Source organism: Trichoderma asperellum, chromosome 2 (genome assembly GCF_020647865.1).
Source record: "Trichoderma asperellum chromosome 2, complete sequence".
In the NCBI taxonomy this organism is placed as follows: Eukaryota; Fungi; Ascomycota; class Sordariomycetes; order Hypocreales; family Hypocreaceae; genus Trichoderma; species Trichoderma asperellum.
In genome coordinates this window covers 4,451,533-4,479,522 of record NC_089416.1, presented here as the reverse complement: position 1 = coordinate 4,479,522, position 27,990 = coordinate 4,451,533, and the positions used below count along the sequence as shown (strand labels likewise).

At 51.6% G+C, this 27,990-nt stretch overlaps 7 protein-coding genes across 9 annotated transcripts; 3 read left to right on the top strand and 4 right to left on the bottom strand.

The window, feature by feature from the left end:
• Nucleotides 1-118: 118 nt before the first annotated feature.
• TrAFT101_003776 (uncharacterized protein) lies at nucleotides 119-6,657 on the bottom strand. Of its 2 annotated transcripts, XM_066126986.1 has the most exons (4): nucleotides 6,340-6,657; nucleotides 3,221-5,947; nucleotides 2,926-3,141; nucleotides 119-2,863 (listed from the first exon to the last, which is right to left on the bottom strand). In XM_066126986.1, the coding sequence occupies exons 2-4, from the start codon at nucleotides 3,221-3,223 to the stop codon at nucleotides 599-601; spliced, it is 2,484 nt and encodes an 827-aa protein (XP_065983094.1). In that variant the 5' UTR covers nucleotides 3,224-5,947; nucleotides 6,340-6,657; the 3' UTR covers nucleotides 119-598. The 2 variants fall into 2 exon arrangements, with proteins under 2 accessions (XP_065983094.1, XP_024766458.2); XM_024898779.2 differs by lacking the exons at nucleotides 3,221-5,947; nucleotides 6,340-6,657 and having other exon boundaries at nucleotides 2,926-3,211.
• Nucleotides 6,658-11,041: 4,384 nt separating this feature from the next.
• Nucleotides 11,042-11,209, bottom strand: TrAFT101_003775 (uncharacterized protein; the record flags this gene model as incomplete). Its single annotated transcript, XM_024910867.2, has 1 exon — nucleotides 11,042-11,209. The coding sequence occupies one exon, from the start codon at nucleotides 11,207-11,209 to the stop codon at nucleotides 11,042-11,044; it is 168 nt and encodes a 55-aa protein (XP_024766459.2).
• A 340-nt stretch (nucleotides 11,210-11,549) lies between these two features.
• On the top strand, nucleotides 11,550-12,174 carry TrAFT101_003774 (uncharacterized protein; the record flags this gene model as incomplete). Its single annotated transcript, XM_066126985.1, has 3 exons — nucleotides 11,550-11,769; nucleotides 11,828-11,923; nucleotides 11,978-12,174. The coding sequence occupies 3 exons, from the start codon at nucleotides 11,550-11,552 to the stop codon at nucleotides 12,172-12,174; spliced, it is 513 nt and encodes a 170-aa protein (XP_065983093.1).
• Nucleotides 12,175-12,629: 455 nt separating this feature from the next.
• ADV1 (Transcriptional regulatory protein pro1) lies at nucleotides 12,630-17,303 on the top strand. The gene is made up of 3 exons (XM_024898849.2): nucleotides 12,630-13,535; nucleotides 13,800-17,160; nucleotides 17,234-17,303. Exons 1-2 carry the CDS (start codon nucleotides 13,376-13,378, stop codon nucleotides 15,698-15,700), a joined length of 2,061 nt encoding a protein of 686 aa, XP_024766460.2. The 5' UTR covers nucleotides 12,630-13,375; the 3' UTR covers nucleotides 15,701-17,160; nucleotides 17,234-17,303.
• A 2,368-nt stretch (nucleotides 17,304-19,671) lies between these two features.
• TrAFT101_003772 (uncharacterized protein) lies at nucleotides 19,672-20,597 on the bottom strand (the record flags this gene model as incomplete). The annotated part of the gene is made up of 1 exon (XM_024906138.2): nucleotides 19,672-20,597. The coding sequence occupies exon 1, from the start codon at nucleotides 20,386-20,388 to the stop codon at nucleotides 19,672-19,674; it is 717 nt and encodes a 238-aa protein (XP_024766462.2). The 5' UTR covers nucleotides 20,389-20,597.
• Nucleotides 19,838-23,126, top strand: TrAFT101_003771 (uncharacterized protein). Its single transcript, XM_024909289.2, has one exon. It carries the CDS (start codon nucleotides 21,212-21,214, stop codon nucleotides 22,562-22,564), a length of 1,353 nt encoding a protein of 450 aa, XP_024766463.1. The 5' UTR covers nucleotides 19,838-21,211; the 3' UTR covers nucleotides 22,565-23,126.
• Nucleotides 23,127-23,182: 56 nt separating this feature from the next.
• Nucleotides 23,183-27,676, bottom strand: TrAFT101_003770 (uncharacterized protein). Of its 2 annotated transcripts, XM_024907316.2 has the most exons (2): nucleotides 27,403-27,676; nucleotides 23,183-27,234 (listed from the first exon to the last, which is right to left on the bottom strand). In XM_024907316.2, exons 1-2 carry the CDS (start codon nucleotides 27,513-27,515, stop codon nucleotides 23,847-23,849), a joined length of 3,501 nt encoding a protein of 1,166 aa, XP_024766464.1. In that variant the 5' UTR covers nucleotides 27,516-27,676; the 3' UTR covers nucleotides 23,183-23,846. The 2 variants fall into 2 exon arrangements, with proteins under 2 accessions (XP_024766464.1, XP_065983092.1); XM_066126984.1 differs by lacking the exon at nucleotides 27,403-27,676 and having other exon boundaries at nucleotides 23,684-27,388.
• Between the last annotated feature and the right edge of the window lie 314 nt (nucleotides 27,677-27,990).

Sequence of the window (27,990 nt, the reverse complement as noted above, 5' to 3'; positions counted from 1 at the left end):
TTTATTCACGCAAACCTACAAATACCGCGTTTAACTATACCATTTACAGCCACCAAAAATAAATAAATTTATGACAATGTTCACAATACACATCAAAAGTGCACCAGAATTCATGCTACTTTTCTTTCTTTTATTTCCGCATTTTATATAAACCAGCTACCACTAGCAAAAAAAAAAAAAAAAAAAAAATCTCCAAACCAACAGCAAGAAATTATTTTTTGTTTCCACGTCATCATAATCCCTTGAAGGAAGGTTTCTAACATATAAACTAGGTATCATCAATCTTAAACCCTCAAACAGAAACAAAATGGATATCAAATCCTTCGCTGCGAATCCACGCTCGCACACACACACACACACACACACACCGGATTTTTGTCTTATGCAAGAAGAGAAGTCAAAGAAGGAGAAAAGGGGCAGCATGAGCGTAGGCAACTTGAGTGTGCTTTGCTACACGCGAGAGAAGAATACAAATCAAGAAGATTGAGAAGGGAGAGATTTGATAAAGAGAACAAATAAAGGAAACAGGTCATAATCATTCAATCGTTAAAGACAAAGAAAAAGTCATCAAAAAGGATCGAAGCTTGATTTATGTAGCTTAAATCATATTACCGTTGACACTGATCTCAAAGCCATCTCCCTTCTGCTTCAGTGCTTTGGCCAGCATGAGCTCTCGCATCCAGTCGATGCGCTCATCACGGCCCTTGACGGCGAAGTGGTGAGTCTTGCCAGTGCCGTTGACACCTTCGGCCGAAGCATTAGGCTGGAGAGAGCTCTCACGCTTACGAAGACGTGCTCCATTCTTGTCTTGAGGGATGAGTTGGAAGCTGAAAGCGCCAACAGGATCGCTCTTTTCACGGTTGTGTGAAATTGAGACAGCTTTGAATGCGGCAGAGAGCTTGGATGTAGATGCTAGGCTAGAGCAGGCAATTGCGTAGTCATCAATATCGACATACTCAAGTGTACGATCCATCTGCTGGGCATCTTTGTGCATGTTTAGGCGGGTTCCTTTCAAGGTAAAGTAACCATCCTGCCATTCATGACGGAGCATGCGCATCTTGCGCTTCTTCATGGGGCCTTGGAAACTGATACCGTTCGTAGACATGGCGGCAGGTGCTTCCTGGGAATCGCCAGGGCGCAGTGAAGGCATAGGAGGAATAGCAGTCTCATACGTAGTACGATCAGCAGGAGACCAGGGATAGTGGAAGCGAGGAGGAGCTTGAGAGGGCTGAGAGGGTTGCTGCTGCTGCTGAAACTGCTGAAACTGCTGAGAGGGGACTGGGGTTCTAGGAGAGGCCGTCTTCGGCGAAGTAGTCCTATGGTAGTTACGGGTAGCCCGGTTCTCATCCAAGGCTGGAAGGACAGGGAATGACGGGCGACGTGCAGAGGCTCGCGACTGGGATCGAGTGTGACCCAGAGCGGTGGGAGCGGCTCGGTAGTTCATATCGGGAGGCACCGACTGGGAGGTATCACGAGCAACAGGCCCAATGGGCACGGCAGTGACTGGAACATCCATCTCAGAGAATGGAGTACCAAATCGGTACGGATTCTTAGCAGTTTCCAAGTCGGGTGACAATGGATCTGCCTTGTCCATTTGATATGGTATGAACTCTTGTTGCAAAGGAGAAGAGCGACAGGATCCGTGCTGCTGCTGCTGCTGCTGCTGCTGTGTGGGCTGTGAAACAGATGCCCGAGGAGCTGTTTGTCGTGCAGCCTGAGGCTTTGCTGGGATAGATAGCTTCGGCAGACGTCGCAAGCCTTGATGAGGCTGTGCAGGCGGCGTAACTTCAAAGGGGGGTGTCAGCGGTACTTCAGCGCCAATCTGGTTGGTCTGCTGAAAGTTGAGGAATTGGCGGACATTGTCCTGAGGATCGCGAGCCTGTACACCCCGAAGAGTCGCTTCCTGGAGATACTGAAGAGGTGGTAGGCCACCGGGGCCGAGGATGTCAGAAGATGCCACCACAGAGGGAACCGAATCAGAAAATGGCCGAATCGTCTCATTGGGATCCAAGGCCCTGGCCGTGTCGGGGTTTCCTGCGTCACCATAAATGACAACCGCGCCACTAGCTGTGTTGATATCGATGTGGGGATTCAATGCCTTGAACTCCTCAATGATCCTCTGTTGCTTCCTCCACTTCGAGCACTTCTCGCCCTTGGAACAGTTGTGAGGCTTTGGAATGACTTGTTCGATGCCAATGATGGATACAGACTCCATTGGCGTAATGGGATCATTGACGCCGCGGCGTTGTCTGCGCTTGCTCTCGTGGCGTCGTACTGAACCAGAGTTATCCTTCTTCATCGCCTTCCTAGCCTCGCGGCTCGGCTTATCTTCAATTGGAGTCGACGCTCGGGGCGAAGCAGGCCTGCTATCCATCAATGCCTGAATCTGATGCCATACCCTTGTTCGAATTCCGAAAGAAGAAATATCCAATTCTTTTAGATCTTCAAATTTCAACGTCATCAGAATAGCTCCGGTAATGTCATTTTCAATGAACCGGTCCGAGACCGCTAGCTCTAAACCGGCATTGAGCATCGACTGTGCCACCATCTCAGGAGTCCATGACGCCAGTTCTGATGAGTCGAGCTCCTCATCAGTGTACTGGAAGGGGCTATTCCGGCGAGATAATTGGTGAGCTGCAACCTGTCGAGGCACTTGCGGAGTCATGGGCGACAGTGATAGAATGACATCTTCCTCTGCCGGATACTTCATGTACTGGTCGGCAGGAAATCGAAAGAGGTGCGGCCCGCGAGGGCCTTCTACTTGTTTTGGAGAATATTCTAGATAGACCTGCGGCCCTCTGCTTGAACGGGGGGTGGGGGCCTCGTCGTACGAAGAAAGGGTTGTGAAACTAGGCTGCCCAGACTACAAGAACCCGACGTTAGGATCGAGTTTTCGCTTTCAAAGAAAGAAGATGGGCCACTTACTGATTGTAAGCTCACTCGCGGTGAGTTATCTTCCGGCTCACTGATCACTTCATCCTCCTCTCCATCCCAATCAGTATCAACGAATTCTGTAGCCACTGACGTCGGTCTAATTTGCTGGGGCTCATGCTTGAGGTTAAAAAAGGTGTCCCGAGGAGCCGGCTTCTGGCGCATCTCCTGGTATGTGCGGCTCTCGCCGGCTTGAAAGGATGTGTAATTCTAGGGGATATCAGGTAAGTGACGGGACCGAATGACATGACGTTGGGGAAAGTAAAACAGAACAAAATTGCTCACGTACCATGTTTCTCAGCACTCGGTGCTGTCTCTTTTCTGTATTCGCTAAGATGGCTTGTTTAATACATGGAAGCAGCAAAGGTAAGCTTAGGGGGTGGCTCTCCAAAGGCAGTAGAGTAGAGTTGCTTCTAGCGATGCAGCCGTCGCCGGCAATCTTTCTAGAGAGATTGAAGCAACTCAATAATGTAACAATATATCCAAAGACGCAAAAAAGAAACGACCAAGCAAGGGAATTAAAACCTCGATACGGAGTAGATGCCACATAAACGAGATAGAGGTCGCAAAGGGGCAAGAGGACTCTGCATCTCGGTGGGCGGCTAACGGTTGATAAGTATTCCTCATGAGAGCGGCCGAAGGTCGCATCTCAGGGACCGGCCGTGAGTTCCTGCGGGCGAAAACACGCATACGACTGCACGTTTGAGCCAGGGACCACCACCCGGTAGTCAGCACCAGAGCTAGTCTGTAATGCGATGTGATGAGCACACACCGATCCGGCTCGCAAAAGGACGTTGCGGGGGACAAGAATAGCAAGTCCCACAGCACTCTACAATACTAACGGAGGCAGGGCGCTGCTCGCATATTTCAAAGCACAGGCCTGTACGAGAACAGGGTGACACAGCTGGCCGCAGTGCTAGAGTCGACAATGTTGGCTCCTATTGGCGCCAGAGGCTGGCGCTTTCTGCCATGACGGCGGCGCGAAGACGACGAGAACAATTGGACAGATGGCCAAACACTCGCAGATGGTGTCGTTTCTTCCAACCAGTCAACTGTCTTGGCCACCCATGGATACTGCCGCACAAGCTCCATATGTGGAGCCGCGCGCAGGGTATTGAACCATGCGATTTGCTGGATGGCCAAAAACCTTGGACGCCGGTACTCGTCCAAATATAGCCGGCGCTTAGGCGCCGTGATCTTTTTGCAAGCAGACTAGGATGCGGACGAAAGGTTGAGGGAGGCCCTGGTCGACAATGGCGGACTACTTATGCACAAGCAAGGATTCTCAATGCAGTCCATGCACCTTGGTATGCACGGGAAGATGGGAAGAGCTTCCAGTGCTGCGAGACAGTAGACGATAGAAGGGTGAGGTATCATATCTGTCTTGCTTCTGTCATAGTCCAGAATCCATGTATCCCCGCTCCGTCTCGCAGGCACGGTGAATTGCAGAAGCAGACACTTGCTTAAACTGTACGTGTCCCGAGCTCTGGTAAACCTGTCAAGCCTCGGTGGCTTAATGCATCAAGGTGGCATTGGCATCCTCAGATTTTGAGATACAACATAATCACCGGCCCGGGGGTCGCTCCCGTCAGCATCGCGAGGTCTCCAACAAACCACACGGCAGACAAGGACTAGGAGCCCAACGAGCTCACAAAAGATCATTCAAGAGAAGATAGGCGGTGGAAGATCTGACGGCGTCATTGTGGCCTCGTGACTCAACGAGCCTTTCCCTCGCAGACCAGGCGAAAAAAAGCTCCATCCCGGACCCGTCTTGGAACCCAACGTTTTTTTTTTTTGTCCTTCACATTCTCCGTTAAAAAAGGACTGATACATGCAGCAAGTCGGTGAGGCCGAAGAGCCTTCTAGCGCAAATGGCCCCAGCCGGTGGCTTGAGACTTGTCTCGGCTGCTAAATTGATAAACGGTCACGCTGAAAAGACGACAATCCTTTAGATGTTCCTGTGCCTCTACAAAATTTTCTTGTGTAGTCTTGTTTTCCATGTAAGTGCGAGCGGGAAGCACATGCGTGTTGGTTCTGTCAGTGTGATAAGACCCCACCAAACTGGCCAAAGGATTCTCTAGCGGCTACTACCGTGGCTCTTCTTTGACGCCTTGCCGTGTGATTGCCTTTTTGGGTAATGGGTTGGTGATGTAGGGCGAAAGGTTGATGAAATTTTCCAGCTACGATCATCACATCACATTGTTCGCGTTGTGATGAGCTCGGGCGAGCTAGTGGAACGGTCCGGCTCGCGATTCAAGTGACTTTTTGTTCTCTGATTTTGCGGAGTTGGTGGAAAACGCCAGAGACCTCGTCACACTGATGAATGTGACATCCATAAGAACCCAATTTTGAGACAAGGGCCAGATGTAAGCATATGCAGGTAGCTGGGCGCGTCGAGGCCTTGTTCGGTCTGCTTCGGTCTGCACGGACTGCAGATCTCAGTTATGTGCTTGTCTTTGCCTCCTCTACCCTTGCAGCGGTGACTTCATTGCGATAGAGTACATGGCAAGTCTCGGCTGCCGGCTTAGCAATGCTAGCACAATAACGACTGAGTGAGGCACAGGTTAGCCATGTGGCCTGCTAACAAAACGTCTCTCGGCCACACAGCGGTCAATCATGTTGAGCCCAACCATGCACATACTATCTATGCAGTGTGCACTTGTCGATTCCATGTGTGGTGCCGCTCTCGCGCATCATGAGCATCTGGAGCTTGCGCAACCTTGATCACGTCCGCCGCAGCTAGCTCTAAACAAGCTGCTCGTGCTACAGATTGTTGAAGTGATAATGAGTAGTCGTATTGCTAGGCAAATACTAGTACTAGTGGTAGCAGTAGTCAACTACCTTTACTAGTATCTCCTCCACGGCCTGCAAGCCACCGTGCTCTGTGATGGGGTATCACGACAACGTCCGCCGGTGTCGTCCAGGGAAGCTAGATACGCTAGCGGCCTACAATGGCCACGCAGAGAGATGAGAGATGCGACGTGACACCCAGGCCAGGGCCAGGGAGCCGATCTTTCTTTCGGAATCAAGTCAGCTTTTCCAGCCGTTACCCCACATCGTATCCAGCAGAAAAGAGAAGGAGAGGGACGGAAAGCTCCAATTGGCGACGGCCAAGATGATTGATGAGGGAAAAACGAGAGCGAAAGAGAATGGCCAAGGCCGTGGAGAGGGGGGGGGGGGGGGGGTGGCCATCATGCGATGCGGTCCGGGCTAGCCACCACGAGCAGCTCTGCCAGGGCCCTTGTGCATACTGTATCTTTACTGTGCATGAGACTATCAGGCCGGCAGAGGCATTTCGTGCGACTAGCGCTGCGAGTGCAGATGAAGGGCAAGGGATGGGGGGAGGGGATGGCACGATAATGGCTCCTCGCTGAGAGCGAAGCTGCGTAGCGCACATGTATGTCTTACCTTATGCCCGATTGATGGCTGGAGAGCAGGACGGGGTCGGGGATGGAACGGGGCCAAGCGGCACGCGTAGCATCAGGCAACGAGGAAAAAAGGACGGACGAGATGGATGACTTTGAGTAGAGGGAAATTTGCAGAGTGGTGTTTTGTGAATGTAGCCAATCCAGAGGGCCGAAGGCGGCGAAAATAGAGACTCCACGTGCTGTCGAGGTCACGCAGACCAATTGGGCACGGCTCAAATTTACCACCGAGGCCCAATCAGAGCGCGACAGCGGCCTCAGCGCTGCCCATTGGCCAGATTTCCATCAATCGCATCAATTCGCCCTCGTGGAGTCATTTCAGGATGGAGGCGAGCAGAAGACGTGCCCTGCAACGTGCCTTTACAGCCCGCCTTGATTTGCACGATTGTAGCTGACTTTGCTACTGTATAGGTAGCTTTGGATGCTCAACCACCGGATTATACGGTACGAAGCTCAAACCAGTCCAGCTCGCAGCCATTCTTGTCAGAGGTCGCCGCCTCCAGAGCTAGCAGCCAACAAAGTAAAGAAGACGCATGCTAGTGCTTTCGCTCCCGTCTCCAGCCCCCCCGTCTCCGCCAATGCCTTGCATCTAGAAACCACAGGCAACGGAACGGCGCCGGCAAGATAGTGACTAGCATGCACACGGACCAGGAAGCTATCATGCCTTGAGCCTGGTCGCTGCTCACCGACAAGTCTATCGTGCAACGGAGCTCTTGTCTCTGCGCCTAGGCGGGAGTCCAGGGAGCGCGATGCTGGCTCGCATTACGCAAAAGAAAAAGAAAATTTTGCCAGCCCCCCCCCCCCCCCCCCCCGGCCGGTGCGGCGTGCGGCGTGCCGGGAGGAAAAACAAGAAACCATGTCGAACACCTCTCTTCCTCCCGTGGTGTCTCACACAGCTGCGAAGCTGAGGAGGCCGTACGGGCGCGGGGAATGTTGGCCCGATTCTTCTTCAATAAACGGCTTTACCAACGGCGCTAGGTCGCCGCTAGAGGACGGATGGGCCGTCGTAGGTTCATAACGGCAGAGCAGATCAAGTGGGAGTGAGTACTGTACTGTACGAGAACGGAGGCACACAGGAGAGCTTCTTTGACATGCCGCGGCCCAGGGCTGCAGGAAGCTCGCAGGGCTGCAAAGCAGGTGAACAAGCACAAATCCTTCGGCTTACCCCATGCGAGCAGGTAGGCACTGAGCCTATCCGATCCGGCCGAATAGTGTGATGGCTCCAGCTGCAGAGTCCACACCCAGGGTCCTAGGCCAATTTTGATAGCACCCTGATGATCACCAGCTAGGAAATAGCACCCGCTCGTCACAGTGCGGCAAGACGTACATAAGTGCACAGGAATCAGTCCCCTGGTCTGGCCTCTTGGCTGTGAGGGGGAAGAAGCTCCTCGTGCTACTGCCGCCAGCCACCAGCCACTAAAACACCAAGCAGCAATCAGGAAGCAGGGAAAGATGAGCGACCACTGGCTGGCATCATTGCTCATTTCCATTCATCCCGTCGATTAGTTGGCTTCAAACACCAGAGCTTCAGACGGCCGGCCAATTACCTGCGTGAAGCCCCCATTCTCAAAGGCTCACATGGCCGTGAATTGATGCGCCCCAATCTTCATTGCGCGATGAATGGTGCGCAATATGCCCAAAGTTCCACAGCATAGACGAGCCTAGTTGAACTGGTGTGTGTTGTGACTCGAGCCAATGCGATCGGCCTATCATCACGACCGACTCCCGAGTATACCTACTTTCAGTACTTGCAGAAGCACGAGCAGTATACGGAGGAGTGATTCCAGCTCTATGGCGTATTTTGCAGAGAGAAGAATGGATCACAGCTTCAGCTTGGCAACGCTAAAACCTACCGCATTCAAACCTGCAAGCATCAACTCCATAATACAAGCACGACAGCATGGAGCACACGCAGAGACAAATTTTCAAGGGCTTCGGAAGCACACTACCCGAGAGATCCACTACAACGCTCACTAAGATAGTAGTAATAAGGCGTCGTGGAATTTTGTACTCCGTAGGGATATACTGTGTATCTGGGGATGTGGCCTGGCATGCCTCGGAAAAAGATTGCGTTCATGTTGATTTCCACTCACGTATCTCGGCTTTGTTCCTGGGGGGCCGTCATTTTACCCCCCTCTGTTTCCTTGTGAAATACTACAAGTCACCCGGCAATCTTAAAAATACAGGGTGATCCTACTGGAACTGGGCGATTGCTACTCCAAAAGTCGTATTGTGGATTTGATCAATCGACTTTCTCGGACGAATGTTGTTTTCCCGAATGTGCGAGAAGCTGCCCTACTATCCGTGCTCCTGTACAGTCGTACTCCTCTTCGCGGCAGAACACGACTGACTCGAAGCTGCTATGCGCTAGCACGGCCTTTTGAATCGGCGCTGAGCACTAAGCCACTAGCAGAGGCGTATGTATCCGCATCAAGGTAGATGCCAGTTGCCATTTACGTGAAATGGCACTTGTGTTAGTATAGCTGTAGACGGAGAACGCCACATTACCATATGTGTCGAGATCGCGCGAGTTTCTGGTTATAAGCTAAAATGATAGTCCCGGAGCTAGCCTTTTAATTGCTACGGTGGAGAGAGGAGAACGGCGTTTGTAGGAACATTGGCCGCAATGTCCACATCGGTGCAAGATAGACGTATCAATGGCGAGAGGCATTTCGCCGGAGCTGGCGTCGGACTCCAGAGTCACTCTGGTGTTATCAATAGCCGATCGAAGAGTGAGGGGTTGTACATATTAGTCGGTGGCCCGGACTAGAGCTAGATTGCGCAAGGACGGTATATCGATCCTAGCCCTCAGGCCATGGGAGGAGTCATTGTGCTAAGATACCTGGTAGGCTCGATGGTAGATGGGTTAGTAGTAGCGAGTGCCGTGTACGCAGTACCCTGTAGCATGCCTGAACAGTAATACTATCCTCTCAGTTCTGCAAGCCATTACAAGTCCGAATCGTGAGCCCGGAGAGTTCTTAGAGCTTGTAATGCAGTTGCTATTATTACTTCATTGTTTAGTAGTCGTAGTTGGAAATACCACAACTAGTGGTGTTGGTCGTAGTTACCAGTGATGCACGACATGCAGCGGCGACGGAGTAATGCCGCATGAGGCACCACCCAACAGCTGTTGGTGGGAGACAACGTGGGGCTTCTGCGAGAGCCGAAGTATTGCGTAGAGACGTCGAAGATGAACACAAGTAAAGACGTAAAAGAGAGTGATACACCAGAGAATTGGCGGGCGCGAGCCCATCAGCCTTTATACTCCCGCGATAGACGAACTGAAGAAGCGAGACAACGATGTGACGAGAATAAGCGATTCTGCACCATGAGAAGCATGCCGTATCGGAATGCAGTACCAGAGTGGGATGGACACACCTTGGCTTCGGCGCTTAACAGCTCGCGACAGCCGAGATCAGACGCAGATGTACAAGCGCAAGCCTTGACTAATCTGATATGGCATCTGATAAAAGTCCGCAGCGGAAGGATTTTGGCCAGAATCACCAAGGCTGCAAAAGAGACGCAGGATTGTGGGCTAAATTAAAAATAGCAACCTGCTCTTGGTCTTGCAACACGGCCATTGCCTACACGTGCTGGGCGATAGCGCCAATAGTGTGATTTGCCGCGTCATGACAGCTTGTCTTGCTGTAAGCGCCGACAGGCCATGAACCGATCCGTGGCCAAAATTAGCCCTGAAAAAAAGGCCGAAGTGAGGGGTTAATTGACTTTGGAAAGGAGCAGGGAAGGTCTTGCCCGCCTGCCTACTTTGGCGATAACTGCTACCTAGTATTACTTGTCATTTTTCAAATGCTACCAGAGCCGTTTTTGTCTCATTCAAATCTCTGGACAAAGGAGGCCCAGACATCCATCTCGACTCAAAGTCAAGACCAAGCCCCCTTTGTCACTTGATATCTTAGATTAGCACAGGCAGAGGCAGATGCAAAACAACACGTTTCTATAACACTGCTTATTGCCTTGGGCCACAGCAAATTTCCTCTCTCTGGCGAGGCGAAGCGGCACCGAATTCAGCCGATTTAGGCAAATGCGATATCTCATTTCCATCAGCTAAAAGACTGCAAGAGTACAAGTAGAGCAAGCTGCCTTCCTCCAATGCTACCTCGCATGAGGAGACGCTCCACTCTTGCCGTCTTTATTCACTCACTCAGGCAGCCATACGAGTCGAAACGGCCAGAGAAGGAAGTCGTTCTGCTCTGCTCGTTCTTTCTCCTCGCTGAAGATCGGTCGAAACGTGCGGACTTGGCCCCGCAGCGGAGCTTTGCAGCTATGCCCGGCGCCTGCGATTGGCTGCGCTGCTGCCATCTGAGCCCTGCTAGTTCTCCATGCCGTTTAGCAGAAATGAGCCAATCTCGATCCCCAGGTGGTCTGTTGGCAGGGATAGCTCCCTGCGTGGTGTTGGCGCTACAGTCGGTTGGTCCCGCGGCCCCTGCCGCTTCATGCACGAGCCAGCACTTCGTCACAGCTGTCTGGCGAATCAGCGTGGCCGGCAGAGATTTTGCACGCGGCGCCCAAGCCACTAGCTCGCAACTCTGCCGCCACAAAGCAGGCCTCACCTTGTCAACGCTCGACTCGCTCAAGTTTCTGTGGGTGCCTGCCTGTACCAGCAGCTCGTATGTATGTATAATCGTACAAAGTACTGCGACTGCGAGTGCTGTATCGTGGATCGCTTAGTAGTGCAGAGTACATGCGCCTGACGCTGTGTGGCTGCAGTTGCCCGTGTACTCGTACTTGTGGCACGAACCACCGCAGTACTCGTGCTCGGCAGCTGCGGGGGAACAGAACAGGTCGGCCAGCTGCCCACCGGCCACTGCTGCGTCCCCGTTCTCCGTTCCCATTCTTGCCCTTCATCGCTCCCTGCGCTGCTGCGACCCGCTGCGCTCTGTGCCGGATGACTTGCCTGGCTGGCCAAGATATCTGTGCAGTACTTGCCGATGCAGAGTGAGGTCACCTTACTCGCGTGTACCCGGCCTTCTCCTCATCCCACTCGGCTATTGACCGTCCACGGCTCTGTGCCTGCTTAGTGCGAGCGTTGCTTCTGCGCTGCCAGACAGTAAGTTAGTACCAGTTCAGTATGTACAAACAAGCAGGTAGATATTGGCGCACCAACAATGCTGCTGCTACAGCAAGGCCGGATGGCTGCACTTGGCCCCAGTCGCAGAGAGTCACACACCTTGAATGCTTTTGCGTGCGAATGCTGATCTCTGGGAGCATCTATTTCTGCAGATTCGCAAGCTTCTCGGTTTCATGGGTTTGTCACAGTTTATCTATGCAAATATCCACTGCTGTCAACGGACTACGGCCGCAGAGACTCCAAGCTTTCCTGGTAATGAAGAGCACACCCTCAGTGCTCGAGCAGGGGCTTTGATCTGCGGCCTGCTTTATTCAGATGCCACTGGTATATGAACATACTATAAACATACTATGTACAGTACTGCAGGTTAGGCCCCCAATAGATGATGGAGAGCAACGCAACCCCGACAGCTTCACCCTGGCCTGGGAGCTTCTCTCTAGCTGCATCCACTCGTACTGTGATGTAGCCCCTCGTACCTGTAAGTCCTAGCATTGTGAACTACAGCCGCATGTCTGACTACGTTTCTTGGTAGTGCAGAGCACCGTCACCCAGCGTCTATACAAGTGCGACTTTCGTATGCTGCACATTTGCGCACAATGGGGTGCGCAGGAGCACCTACGGCCACCCGCCGGGGACGAGATACCGGCTACAGGGACTCGGTGTTGGCCCTCTCCAACACGTTTTCGTGAAGACAGGACGTCGTTCGGGAAGCCTTCGTCCCCAAGCTAGGCCAAGCGTCTGGCGACCACAGGCTTTTAGCCCTTGGGCCCTGTCTGAACGGCTTTTGACCGCGGCCCCGACGGCCATGCGTGCATGTATGCACATACATGGACGTACTTTACTGCTGCAAGTGGCATCGCCCATTTCTTTCCGCTTTGGCGTTCGGTGGGTGACATCCTCGCGGGTCCAGACAGGCATCCAGGAGGAATTTTCCCGTCTCTGTGGTTGGTCCAACCCCGGTCAGTAGCTCTCCCGCTACGTGCTGCTCATCCGCACATCCACCGCCCTCCATTGCCCAAGGGAGCAGCGGTCCTCGGCGGCTACACAGCGCTCATTGGCTGTCCTAAGCGCAGAGCTGGGCACAAGCGTCTTGGTTCTCAGATGGACATAATTAGTGTCATTTTAGTTTTAAAAATAGCAATCCGAGCTGCAAAATCTCCCTTGCGGAATCGCTCGTGCCAGCTCAACACTTGGCCGTGCAAAATGCGGCCATGATATAAGTCATGGCTCTTCCTGTTGTTCTCGAATTTAGCCCTCTTTTTTCTTTCTTTCTCTTGGAGTAAAGGTGCGAGTATCCAAGTGTTGTTGTTGCCAAAAGGCTTTCCCCCCTCTCTCTTAACCCCATTTCCCATCCCCATCCGCTCTCCTCTCTTCTCCTCTGACCAGACATCGCTACTATTTCCCGTGAAAAGCAAGCCGGACTTGCTTGGATCCAGTCATTCTCTACACATACCCAAACATATTTCAACCTTCATTTCGCGCAATTTTACAAAGTTCCGTTGACGGACAAACGAAGCGACGCCGTTGTTTGATACGACAGCCCGCCACGACTTACACCGACCACTCAGATCTGGAATCACAGACACGTAATTTAATATTTTCAACGCCGGGCCTGAGCTCCCAACTTTGGCACGACAGCCTCACTCCGCTACGCTGCCTGGCAACAGACTGATACGGACCAAGCCCGGCCCTTATCGCGCCCATCGTCCGAGACTTGGCCCCCGGACACCAAAGCGGCAGCATTGACTGGATTTGCTCTTCGTCCCGCTCCTTGCCCAGCCCCACAAGACAAGACGTACAGTGCGAGCATCTCCCGGCCCAGCACAGTATCAACACCCACCCCTGCCTCACTGTGCAGAGACACCCCTCCCCTGGTCGCGGTGTGCAGCAGAGAAAGGTACCTCGAGTGGTTGAGCATCGCAAGCTACAAATGTCTACCCTGCCCCCCAATCACCAAAATATCTTGTCAAGAGCATCAATGAACTCCGTACACATGGCGATTTCACAGTCTGGGAAGGCCAAGACGGCTCCCAAGACCAACAATGGCGCTTCGCGACGAGGAACTCAAATGCATCGCCGCTCAAGAACAGGTATGTCGCCGCTTATACTTATACTCTTACACCAGCTGCCCCGTTCATCTACACATGAAGAGAGAGAAAGAAGAGCCTTTGATCTTGGGTTTCACAGGCCTTGAGCATCAGGCTTTCTCTTAGTTTGATTTTTCTTTTTTTATTTTTTGCCCTGCCGCTTTTTTTCTTTTCTTTTCTTCCCTTTCTCTGGGAAAAAAAAAAAAAAAAAAAAAAAGAGGTTGCCATAATGTGACCCTCTGAGACTAACACGGCGACTCCCTTTAGGCTGCTACACCTGCAGATTAAGACGAAAGAAGTGCGACGAGGGCTCGCCTCTTTGCACAGCATGCAAGCACCTTGGTCTGCAATGCGAGTATAAGCGACCCATGTGGTGGAGCAACAACGATGCGCGAAAGCAACACAAGGAGGACATCAAGGGCATCATCAAGCGCAAGAAGCTCTCGGAAAAGTCATCGCACGCCTCCATAAACTCTGCCTCCTCCTCACCCCCTGGCTTGTCACACTCCGTGCCATCGTCTGCAACATACACCGACCCTATGGACCGCAACAGGTCTGCATCTATAGATTCCCACTTTTCAAACGGCTTCAACTTCAACGGCCCGATGCACCAGCCCGATTACTCTTCTTACAACTCTCAGCTGCCCCCCGACTTCATGATTGGCTCTTATTCACCGTACGAGATTGATGTCAAGACGGAGCGACAAATGTTCATCAATGACGTACCGACATTGAAAGAATCCCAAGTCTCGACCTTTAGCACTTACTGCCCGCCTCCACCAGCAGGCACCGTCCTGCCGGCGGGCACCCTTCCCGGAAGCTGGATCGAGCATGTTCATGAAGAGCGCCGCGAGTCGCTGGCTGAGGAGACGCTCAACGTCAACTTCTTCGACTTTGCCCATGGACCGTCCTATGACTCAAGGCAAGTCAAGATTGAGCTGGATGAGAACGACCAGCGTCTGTTTGACCACTTCATCCAATTCGTGCTGCCAACCATCTTCCCTATTCTGGAGACCAACCAGCATGGCTCAGTTGCATCTGACTTGATTCTCCCCGCGCTGCAGTCCAACAACACCTATCTTCACTGCTGTCTGAGCATCGCAGCTCAGCACCTTAAATCTTTGTCGGCTGGCCCTAACGAAGACCTTGATCATGACATCATGAGACATCGTTATGCGACCATCTGGTCGCTTTGCGAGTCCCTGAAGCGAGACGAGAACTACCAGCAGATCCTCGAGGCCACTCTTGGACTCATTTTCTTCCAGTGTGTCGTTGGCCGCTCGGACAGTGAAGAGCTGCTTGACATTGCGTGGCACCAGCATTTCCAGGCCGCCATTAACCTGGTCACCAAGCTGGACCTGCCCCGTCAAGTCTTGGACCCTGCCACGCCAATGACACAGACCCCGTTCAACATGACCTTGACCGCCTGGATTGACATCCTTGGCGCCACCATGCAGGGAACATCTCCTACCTTTGCCCACACGTACCGCGAGAAGCATCTGTCTCAAATCAATCCCTACATGGGCCTGCGAGAGCTGATGGGCTGCGAGGACCGAGTCATGTATCTCATCTCTGAGATTGCGTGCCTCGAATCGCTCAAGAGAGATGGCATGGATGACTTCACCCTCTGCCAACACGTGTCTGCCCTAGGCGAGCAGATTAGCCTCACCGAGGTCAATGAGTTCACACCCAAGATGCCTTACAATGCCAATGGCACACTGTCGCCCAAGCAGCTTTCCAAGAACATCACGGCTGCCTTCCGCCTTGCGGCTCGTATTTACCTGTGCAGTCTGGTGCCTGGGTTCAGCCCCAATCAGCCCTCGCCGATGAGTCTGGTTGACAAGCTTACAAACGTATTGCAATTTATTCCTTCTGGACCTGAGGGTTACGACAGCAGCTTGGTCTGGGTCTACCTCTTGTGCGGCTCAATCAGCCTCCCCGGCTCCGACTTTCGTGTGCTATTTGAGGATCGCATTGCGCAGCTTGGCGACCAGGCCAGCTGTGGCTCTTTTGGCCGTATGGTGATGGTGTTGCGTGGCCTCTGGCTTCACAATGACAATTTGTCGAGGCAAGGTACGCCCGATAGCGCCGGATCAGACGTGGCGCAGACATATCTCCACTGGCGAGATCTGATGCGGATGCAGAACATGGAGTACCTGCTCATGTAGGCGAGCTTTGGCCGTATCTTTCTAAAGCTGGTCTTTGAGGTGCGACAAAGCAACAGAGCCTGCGTAAGTAGCTACTGGCTCCATGTTCTTCCCTTTTCCGCCGCAAAGGCAAAGCAGGCATTTGCCATTTTATCTCTTCTTCTCTATTATTATTTTTTTTTCTCTTATTTTTTAGGATTCTTTTTCCATTTGAAGATTTGGAATCTTCACCCCTTTATTCATACATACCCAACTGGCATGGGATTATTAGAGGAAGCCGCAAGGCAAGCAAGAGCTCATAGCGGATTTAAACAGAGATAGTGCGATCTGGGGAAGCCTTTGATACTTGGAAACACTTTGGATACTTTGAATGCTTGGATACTTGGAGGAACTAACGAGATTTTGGAGATAGTCTGCCTGGATGGTAGACGGTGATGAGTGACGCATTTCCCATTTTCTTCTTTTTCACCCCCCCTTTTTTTTCCCTTTGAATTGCGAGGTTGTGGTAATACACTCGCTATACTTATACTATATACCAGGCTGGCATTGGGCTCGGCGTAACACGTGTGTATTTTATGTCTCAAGTTTTTTGGTTTCCAAAGCTCTTGAGAGGATGGATAGCCTCCATGGCTGGGTTTCATGAAGCATTTAGCATTGTTATGGGTCCTTGGGACACGGAAGATTCAGAAGAGTGAGATGGTAGGGATCGGGGAAATCGAAAGAATAGCGGAGTTGCAATTGGGCAATACATAGCATATGTCATCATCTTTCTTCTACATTGAGGTGATTGAACTTGCCAAAAAATACCAATTTGATGGTTATTCCTAATTCTACATGATGCATTTCTTCTCCATGACACATTTCTTGACAAAGGCCTTTGAGGGAGATGGCTTGAACAATGATGTTGATGCATTATTATAAACTTGATTTATGCACGGAACAGAGCATCAGATTTTCATTTCTATAAGGCGGTATATAAATTATACTATATTTATTTATGGTGATTGGAGCTGGCTGTCAGCATTTGGTCTGCTATGTTAAGATATGCATATGCAGAGTACTGTGTATTAGACGATTTGCTTGGTTGGGGATATGCAAGATGCAGCCGGTGGGAGATGGAGGGTGGTACTAACGGCGGAAGAAGGAGAAAAAGGAAGGGATTCCCTGAGGAGGGGGGGAAAGGGAACTTTTGGGTAGTATAGAGTAGAGTAGAGAGAGAGAGACAGAGAGAGATGGGGAAAATAGAAAGATAGAGGGTGCACATTTTACGCTTGGAACCGGACAGATGGAAAAAAAATAAAGCAATTATTATTATTCATTATCAGTCTTTACTGAACTATGCTGGAGGCCATGGTGGTGCTGCCTCCACTTATACGGAGGGAATTTTTCTACAGGCATTTATTTGGTTTGTTTGATTGTTTACTTGCTTGTTTTGTACCTGATGTTATAGCACCTAGTGGTAGGATTCAGGCACCTGTCAAGTCTCACCGAATGACCTCCCCCTGTCCAAGCGAAAGCGAATTTGCAAGAATCAGCTGACCGGATAAAAACAAGGGGGCAGGAAAAACAGAGAGAGAGACGTACAGTAAAAGCTCTGAGATTGGAATCGAATGACAGGCGAATAGCTGGACTGGGGAGGGGAAAGGACAAAAAAGAAAAGGTTGAGAGATACGTCTGGAGCCAGGCTTTGCGGGCAGGGAGGGTGTGAGGATACAGGGGGGGGGAGAGGAAGAGAGAGAGAGAGGTTGTATACATACTGTATGGAGCGAGTGAGTACAGTGTGCATGCCTCGGGAGCCGTAGATGCCAGTAATTGTGTGGCCACTTTAACTTGACCCTGGCACTTTGGATTTATCTTCTTCTTTTTGGGGCGGGTCGGTCGTTTGGGATCTCGTTACTGCACTGTGAGGAGATGGGCGGATGGAATAGAGGAGAGATGGAGCGAGATGGATCTTTGGGCTGGCAGTGGCGGAAAAAAACAAAACAAAAGACAGGGTATGAAGATTTTTTTTTTCTCGGTTTCTATCGTCCAATTGTTTACTTGTACGGAGCCGGTTTGTAAATTTTGCTTGCTGTTGACGGGACAAAGAAAAGTCGCCACGTATTTGGGGGCTTAGCCAGTAGTGGCGGTGCGGCCCAATGTGGTCTCTGAGCTGGTGCTGTACAGCCAATATACAGTACGAGAGAGGGTTACTTGTTGTGTGGAATGGCATGGCGAGTTAATCTACTGGCCGCATGATGGACTATTGCGGTGACTATTGATGCATACATGGGGTGGCTGTCGCGTTTTCAGCTTAGGCTAAGGACGGGTCGGTGTAAGGAGCCAGCTGGAAGAGAGATCTAGATGGGTGTGTCTGAGGGAGCCCATGGGCAACGGTTGCAGAGAGTGTATTGCGTTTGAGATTGAATGGACGGATGGATGTGTTGGCGTTGTTGGTCAGATATCTAGAAACAATGCTTGTTGACTCAATAATACGACATGTACTCCGTACTCCCATCAGATTATCAATGATCATCTGCCGGGGTGCTTTGATGGTGCACATCAGCGAGTAGTACATACATAGTAGCACTTTGTATACGGAGAGAAAGGAACCGAAGGATTGTCCGTTAGAGGAAGAGATGGCGCCGAAAAAGGCAAATACAGAACTGGAGTTGGGGCTTTTCATTCTCTGGGCGACGGCCAGGGAATGTCAGTCTGGGCATTTATGAGCATGGCCGAATGACTATTTGGCTGCCCAGCTTTATAACAACTAGACTAGGTAGTACACGCTTGTCTACCTATATAAAAGCTGGATGTACGCAATGTCGTATTGTGCAGAGCGCGAGGGTGAAAACGGGAAATTCTACAAGCACAAGGAAGAGCGAGAGTGAGTGCAGCATGCATGCAGGAACATGGAGCGAATACTTCTTCATGGCGCTCCATCAAAAAGTAAAAGGTTGCATTCACCGTGGACGTGGACAGTGCGTGGGACACTGCCCTTTTCTTTACCTTGTCTTGTATATAGGGCAGGGGAAAACGCGGTAAGACGGGAAATATTGGGGAGTGCAGTAAGAAGGTAAAAAAGAAAAGAAAAGAAGAAAGAGAAGGAGAAGGAGAAGGAAAAAAAAAAAAGTGATATGTTATCGGAATTGCTGGACCTTGTTCCCGCCCAAATCCTCGGAGATGTCCCCTCTGCTGCGATAAGATGACGATGTATGTACTGCTACCTGATTTTGCTGCTGCTGCTACAAGTACAAGGCCGTATATGACGATGACAGTCTTCTTCATCCTCGTTGTATTAGTGTTGGTTTTGTTTTGGTCGTATTTCTCACTTTTCTATTTTACCCTGTTCCCCATACCTCCTATAAATTGTAAAGTAGTCAAGTCTTGTGTAGTTCCGCATGCGGATTCGGCAAGATGGGGGCTGCAACGAACGGACTTTACACGGAGCTGCATGCCGCACAGAGACAGTCGGGTGGATGTTTTGCAACCCCAAGGTAGCAGCAGGATGGGTGGCAGTTGTATCGTAGAGTGGTATCTGGAGTGGTGCTGGGCAGAGGCGGGGGCTGGAAAAAGAGAGAGAGAGAGAGAGAGAGAGAAGAGAGGCGAGAGAGCCGAGGGAATCAAGAGCTTTGAATAGCGGGTGAGCTATTGAGTGTGTTTTGTTGTTGCTGGGGATTTGACATGTGTAAACTGTTCAGGCGTGAACTTGCTTTGAACATGGTTGTCTAAACAACTACGTGTGCTATTTGCAAGGTGAATGAACGTTGCATAATATGGATTCGAAGCAAAGCGCACGTTGCCGATGGACTTGTCTGGCGAATTGTGCTGCTCCTCTTTTGGGCTGCTGCATCACTAATCGGGATCCCGATGGCCAAGAGTAGATGGAGACGTAGCACTGCTACTGCAGCTGGATGTCATTATTCCGCGCTTCGTTTTGCTGCCATTGTTTCATCCGCTTTGGCTGAGTTTTGCCACAGAGTATGTATGTATTGATATGAATACATGTATCTTCATGGCAGTAGTTGTAGTTGGATAGTGTAGTTGATCAATTCGACACAGCCAATGCTCTGTTCGTGCTTAAGCGCCCGATGCTGTAATACGGAGTACATGCTCCGCAGCAGGCTGCCTGTGGCCCTTAAGCAGTGGAGCGTATTGCCTACTTCCACAGCGCCTGCCCGGCGGCTACAGTGGGCGCCTAACGCATCGGTTCCGTTTCGTTTCTCGCCTCGCCCAATGAGCGCCAACCGCCTGTTCGTGTCTGAAACCTCCACCATCCACCATCGACGACGTCTTTGGCTGCGTCTGCGTCCAAGTCTCTGCTTCGCACAGCGCATCGCGCCATGGTCCGGGGAGACCCAAGAGGGCATCCAAGAGCGTCCCAGCATCGGGGCCCAGCCATGACGCATCGTCCATCTTGCGCCGTGGGCCGCCGGCCAGTCGTTTGCTGTTTGCTGCTCAGCATCGCGTGAGAATCCCGGCCATCTGATGCCGCCCTGGCCATTGCCACCTGTCAGTCTGCTGGTCGTGCGTCGTCTGGGCAGTCCGCCATGAGCAGCGAGAAGCACGACGCAAACTTGGGCTTCCCCAGCGGTTCCTCCGCAAGAGCCTGTGTCGAGTGACGCAGCCGTCCAGCAGCCGCCCTTTGACTGGTCCTGGATCGTCCAGAGGCCACCGGGCCATTGTTTCGACAGCCTGGCGCCAGCATTCACTCGCTGGCGGTGCGGCATATGGCGCGCAGCCTGGGGACTCCTTGGACTCTCTCACTGCCGCCTTGAAACATGCTCGTGCTCGATGGAATGAACAGGACTGCAGCATGGATGCCGCCGAGGAGGGAGCTTGATCAAGGACCAGCCAGAATGATGCTGTTTCTGAGACGCGCTTGTGGAAGAGTTGAGCATGCCACAGTCATCCGATGCGCGCCTATCCGTGCATCTTGTATCGTAATCAGTGTCCGAGAGTGTTTCTCATATCCAGACGTGACTTCATCCATATCCAGTTTTCGTGCCCTACCCGTTTTTCCTCCTTCTCTCCCATTCTCTTCTCTTGCCTTACAGTATCCCTCCTCTCTGCTTGCTTGTTTATGATACGTTCTTTAGCACACTGACCATCACTCAGTACTTGTTTCCTGTTGCTCGGTGTATGTGCGTCACTTGTCTTGACAGCGCACACACACGGTTCATTCTTTGATCAAACACACACACACAGCTCAGCTCATCTTTCTTTCACCCTTCGCCTCATCTTCTAACCTTGCTTCTTGACGTTTCCTTTCTTCTACACAAAAATCTCGTTCAACAGCTTAGACGACTGCTTGGTCAGTCAATAGTTGTGTTGCTACGAAGGAACTCTATTTTCCTTGGGGAAGCCAACCCCTTGTCAACGTATATTCTTCAACTATCTCTGACTTAATCGATCGAAAAAACAACCCAAAAAACCCCCCAAAAAATCCAAAAAATCCGCCGACGATATCGAGTCTTCGTTTCGGGACAGCAGCTCATCAAACCGCCAACATAGGTGTGCCTAGCTGGAGTTGTCATTGTTGCGAGTATTATAATGACCCTTGCGCCGCGGTTCACTCGCCTCTTGCTGCTGGTTTCAGCATTGGCTTCGTTTGTCTCAGCCTCGCCTACAAATTCCCTCTTCGTCCGAGACTCTCAGTGCGCTGCTGGCTTAGAGTCCTGTCCTGCGAGTCTACCCAACAACTTTTGCTGTTCTCAAGGAACAACCTGCCTACCATTAGCCGGCAACACAACCGCGCTATGTTGTCCTACTGGCCAGACTTGTGAAAAGATCCAGCCCATCACCTGCGATATCAGTTTGCAGGATCCAATCAAAAACTCACAATCACCAATCAAAACCAGTGTTTTCGACGTCTCGCTGGGGAAATGTGGCGGGAATCTTTGTTGTCCGTTTGGATATTCGTGTGTTGGAGGCAATCAGTGCCAGAAAGACGCTGATCAGAGCAAATCCCCGGAGAGTGCCGGCTCTTCAGCTACTGGCTCGCCCACATCAACATCACCCACGTCTGGTTCGCCAACATCCCCTGCATCGGCTACATCAGCTCCTGCGTCAGCTACATCCCCGCCTGCTACTTCGCTCGTCATTGCACCAGTCAACACAGCAGCAGCGACACCGCCCGCAGAAGAGACTTCCCTCCCGTCAACCACTTCATCGCCTGACTCCTCTTCCACGGAGACTGCGAGCCCGGCTCCCAAGGCTTCGAACCCAAAGACAATCTCCATCGTAGCTGGCGTTGTCGGAGGTTGCGCCGTCTTGGCTGCGTTAGGGATTATCGCGTTCCTGTTTGTCCGCCGCCGCAACCGCTACAGCGAGAGTGAATACCCTGAGAAGGCAAACATCAAACACCTCGGCCCTGGCCCTGGCCTTGGTATACAAGGAGGCAGTGTCATCTCTGACCCTATCCTGCAGCCAAATTCCTATCGAGCTGATTTTATCCGCAAAACTCCCTCCATTAGGTCTTTTGTGAGCCAGAGACCGCCCAGGATCTCTTACCAGAACCGACACTCACAGCGCCTTTCTATCCCGAATCCCTTCGACTCGCCCAACCCTTCAGACCACTCGCCTACCAATTTCCACTCGTCCGTATGCTCAGAAGATGAGCTGAATGCTCGTACAGGAGTCGTTGAGTCTGGTTCGCGATTAGCTCCTATCAGGGCCATGAAAGCTTCCAGCACACGAGTCTACCCGCAGAATGTTCCCAGGGAGCCTAGTGGTGGTGAGAGCATCAATGTATTTGCCGACCCTGTTATGATGAGAGGCAGCTATGATAAGCGTCAAACTCAAGGAACGACTTTTACAGATCTCATGATGGAAGCTGATCTTGATGATGTACGACGTGGACATCCCTACGTCGTTCATGATCCCATGCCTCCTGCCCGGATATGAAGTCGACCATATTGCGTGTCCTATCATCTAAACATTCTATGATGACATGTTCCCTTTGTCACCGACAAGTATCTGTTTTAGTCCTCCCCTTTTTCTTACATATTCTTACGAATTCCCTTTGTTTTTTGGCGCCCTGCTTGTTAAAATGTGCATAACGGCAACAAGAGGGCAAAGAGTGGGAGGGTTTGGCTTTTTGTTTTATTTCCTTTGTTCAACAAGAATGAGTGATACCAATGGATGTTCAAGATCCATTTAACGATTTTCCTATCTCCTTTGTGCAGGCATATACCACGAGCTATGGATAGCGAGAGGGGGGAGTCAGCAGCAAAAGCAGCTTAATTTGACATACTGTTTGGGTGGATTTACCTCGTCGTACCCAATGGGAAGGGCATACATGGGAAGGTCATTTATCTATTTGGTTCTTAAAGATTGGACTTGGTCGGGCCTTGATGGCCCTGAAGTGTATTTGTGGCGGTTAATATGTTGCTGGTTGGCTTTAATAATTTGTATACAGAATGAAAAAAAAAAAAAAAAAAAGACCAATTAAAATAATTCATCACACACATACATATTAGGAATAAAATTTGGGTTTAACACGATAAAAGTAGTATCAAACGCGATCAATATAATTATTTCAAGATCATGCTCTCTCGCTAGGTATATATTAGTAACGAATGCAGCTGTGTATGCATAGGTATATATCTAAAAATGCACACAAACAATACCTCTCCCCTGATATGTATATCACACATATATCGCTTCAATATACAATCAAGCCCATGCAAAAACAAACAAGAATAAAGAGCAAGCATTTTCCTTAACGAAAGTGCACAAACTCCCCTCCCCCCTTTAATTTTATCCCTGTTTTTCCTCTTCCACCTACTCTCTCTCTCTCTCTCTCTCTCTCTCTCTCTCTCTCAACAATCTTCCCACACGCTATGTTGCTGATATTGATAGTCGTTCAACAAAAAAACAATAAAAAATAAACACAAAAAAAAATACAAAACAAAAAGCTGTTGCGAAGACCAATATTGGTATCTGTCTGGACTATATCCAACGCAAAACTATATATCAAACAGAAAGCAGACGGATTTCTTTTTCTCTTAGAAAATACCAACAAAATAAAAAAAAAAAAAAAAACTCGCACGGCCCGCTCATTTATATGCCAACACCAACCATTCCATAAAATGACAGTGTGTTCTTCAAGGGAAGGAAAAAAAAAAAAAAAAAAGGAAATGGCGGAAATTTGAGAGGGAGAAACAAGCTTATTTTCCCTTTTTCATCACATAACGCTGCATTTTTTATCATGGTCCTTCGCAGCAGCTGGTGCATCCACGTCCACCCAGACACTGCCGTTATTATCTTCCTCCAAAATAGCAGTAACTCTCTTCATCTCGTCCTTCCTCTTCTTGGCGTTCGCTTTCCAGCCTCGCTTCTTCGCATCACGCATATTCTTGGCCGCGCTCCTCTCAGCCCGGCTGGGCCGTCTATTCACTATATTCGATGTCTGCCTGCCCGGCGAGGTAGGTGGCCCCCTCATCCACGTCGGCAAGGCGAGAGTGCCCTCTAGGGGAGGTTCAGTGCCAGTGGAGATCGTTTCCAGTCTCTCTACCGTGGGAGGGAGGGCAGAGCCGCCTGTCGCGCGAGGGCGTCTAGGCACAGGCGCTACGATCGGCATATCACCCCGGCGAGACGTTCTGCGCCCTGGCGGATCGAAGATACCGCCTACACCTCCCGGGGTGCTGATAATTAGGGGCTGGTCGATTTCAGGGTCAGGCTCGTTTGCCGTGGAGGTCAAAGAGCCCCCGACCGGCTGTGGTCGCTGTGCCTGGGGGCTCTGCGCTGAAAGCAGGCTACCCGATAGGTTAAGTGGGTTTCCTTGGCTGGCCCTCCTAATGAGCCTGGCCATTTGGTCCGAGCTAGGGGCTGGTGGTAACGCGGAGTTCGCTGTTTCGCTTTCAGCATTCGAGTCGCGTCTTTCTTCCGGAGCAGCCATCGGCCAGGTTTGCGCATTAGAGGGTCTCCTTAAGAGGTGACAAGAGACGTCGTTGGTCTCCATTGTTGAAATCGACGCAGTGTCAAGCCCCAGGCCCGGCCCACCAAAATCAAACTCAGGATGCAACATAGGGACTATAGCGGCAGGGCTGCCTTCATATGCCCCCGTGGAAGAATTTGATGTCACAGAGGTAGGCTGTGGCGTGATGGAATCCCGCGACAAGGCCGTAGATCGACCGTCTTGACTGTGGGACATAACTGGTGAAGTTGGGGGAGATACTCCATATAGATCCTCATGATCTAGTGGTCCAGATGTGCTTGATAAGGGTAGAGGCACGCCATCATCAATCCGTAGCCTGCCTACCACAGTTGTTGAGTCGCTGGCGGATCTCGCATGAGCAGATCCGCTATAATCAACACCATCAACGCCGGGCCCGAGACTTGGGATCGGCTGAAAGCTTGGTGGAATCGCCAAAGTGGGTGGTTGAGGCATCTGTACTGGTAGGTACGGCTGAGTTTGCACTGGGATCGAGGCAGACGCCAACACAGCACGGCCGCGCAGAAAGGCAGGTGTATCGCCTGGATCCTCTGCCTGATAAGGCGGCGGCGGTGGCTCCCAATTATCCGCATCACTCTCATGGGGGTGTTCCCTCCTACCGTCTGCCCGGCGGTATTCTATGGGCCGGCCATCCGCCGTCCGCGGGTTTAGACGACGATTTGCAGCGGCCACTGTAGCTGCTCGGCGCAGAGTTGTCCCTGATCGCGGACTAGAGTGGGCATATGGGGCATCCAGGGCCTCCTGCTCTTCAATCGACAAAAATTCTTCGTCGTCGATAGGCTCTTGAATGATCGGGCGGCTGACAGGGTTTCGATTCATCGTCCTTGGCACTAGGGGATCGTCGTCATCGGCGCTTCGAGTTGATATGGGTGAGATGGGTGAAACAATGTATTGAGAAGACGAAGTAGGAGAAGTATGAATCCCGGCGACTGTTGCAGTACGCATCAAGCTGGCTCTCCGTGAACCCCCCCTCCCCCCTCGCTGGGCTACTGTCCTTCGTCGCACAATAGCAACGTCGGTTTCTATATCACGTTGCTCCTCTTCGAGAACTTCGGCATCGTCACTTCCGACCTCGATAGTCACCTCTGTCTCGGTTCCGTCAGTGAAAGCGTAGCCGAAATCCACTAGAGCAATTCTGCCACCATCAACGAAGTCAAAGTCCTCATCTTCGGTAACGAGCCTAGGCCCTGTAACTCCTGTAGCAGTGACAATAAGTCGTTCCTTGAGCGATGTATCGCCAAATCCCGAAACCCATTTCACATTGCTCACGCCGATAACTTCTGACGTCTTGTGCCCTGCCACAAAGTTGTTTCTCAACTTATCACATAGGATCTGCCACTGGGGAACTCTGGCACTGGCAGCTGTGGGCACAACAACTTCTTGTGTCCTGATGGACGGAGATCGCGAGGAGTGGCTCTGAGCGCTATTCCTCCTAGCCAATCCAGAAGTATCACTGGCGGCTAGAGAAGCATCAGGCACCGCTGTCAGGTCCTCGGGTACTCCGTAAATCCAGACTTCGTTGCCGTGGAAGCAAGCAGACACCAATTCACCATGGTATGTAGCCGAAGGCAGCGTACAAGGAAGAAGCTTGGCCTGGGAGGCTGTTTTGGGCACCGGGCCAGTAAAATGCGTCGTGCCGTTTCTCAAATCATCGATTCGAACGGCACGAAAGGTTTCGAAGCTGCGATCGTATGCAAATGCCCAAGCAGCCTCCTCCTGGCTTCCATCCTGCAACAGCACGGCATGACTACAGTCTCGGCTCGAGTTGGGAAATAGAATGGACGTGGTCCACATTGCGCTGAGGTTCTCCTCGCTTTGGTCCATTGCAAGAGCGCCGGGATCATAATATGGTGCGGTGATGACGACCGTGCTCGGTGGGGATGAGTGAAGTGTTGTCCCGAGAATCTGCGTGCCATCAAAGGAAAAAGCCAAAGCGTCGACTGCATCGCACTTGACGGCACGCCTTTCGGTGGGAGACGCCCCGCGGCTCAGCGACTGGACCTCGATGCCGCCGTCATAGGCCGCGGTAAGAACTGTGCCGCAGGGCGACAGCGCAATTGTTCTCGGATCGTTATCGAGAATCAGGGACTGTTTTCGTTTGGGTGGGGATTGCGTCAGATCGTAAACGTCAACTTGCATCTCGTTGGAGAGAACAGCCAGGAGGTTCGCATCGTTGGAGACGCATGCCGATACCGGGCGCCGCAGCAGCTTGAACTCGCGCTTTATGTCGATCTCCGATCCTTGGGCGTTTATAAGGTACAGCCTGGATGAGTTATACGCCAATACGTGATGCCCATTTGGCGACGTGGTGAACGCCATGCCTTCTCCTCCCGGACATGATGAAGAGCTGATTGCCTTGGATACGAGTTTGAAAACGGTCACGTTCGGTCGCACGTAGGATTCGAAGAGGTTGCGCTTGATCTCACTGGCAAACAGCCGCCGTAGCTTGGGCAAGTTTTCGACGTCGGCACTCGGCAGCTTGTGATGGGACGAAGCATATGACGGACATCGTGCGAGGTGGTATCGATAGACGTGCGGGCGTTGAGATACATCTCTCCATTTTCGGTTGAGGGTCATAAGAGACGCGAAGCCATTGGGATCCGTGGCGAGGAGTATCCTATGGGGCTTCCGTCAGAGTTTTCTTCTTCTTTTCTGGTCTCACAGCTGTTCGTCTGCCCTCCCGCGTCCACTTCCATCTCCATCCGCAAAATTACTGTCTGGCCCCGAACCGCCATGCCCACGCCATCTACAGTCCAAAAGGGAGGGGGGGGGTTGCTATGCTCACTGCTCGATGATTTCGTCTGGTAGACCGTCGAACGGCGGGGGTGTATCAAGGACGAGGGGCGCCTTTTCGATGCTGGACCGTCGCGCCTCTGCCGGCGCCGAGGCGTCGTCCATGGCGCTGCTCCGCTATCGATGGGCAGTCTCAGATGCGGCGTGGCATGTCCAAAAGGGCCACAAGAACTCGCTGTGTCGCTGAAAGAAGACGGGCAAACGACTGTGCAGCAGCAATAGCAGCAAAACAAGACAGACTGCGAACGAGAAGCGAACAGAATAAGAAGGGAGCGCTGATGAGGAGGAAGCGTGGCTGAGAGACCTCTAGTAAGTCGGGACGACTACCTTGTACGGGAGTAGCACGGCCGCTATTGCAGATTGCATGTACAGGTACTCCGCTTGCAGCGCACTGACGCCAGTCACCGGATGGCACAGTACATGCGTCGCTGGAAGGCTCCGACTGTCGAAGCTGAGCTCCGGATTCTAGCGTCCGCAATGCGCCCCATGCCACGCTGCTAGCGCTGAAAATGCCACCCGCAGTGGAAGCTGGGCAGCGCTGGAGCCAGGCTAACAGCGGAGGTCCCTAGCAGGATGACGA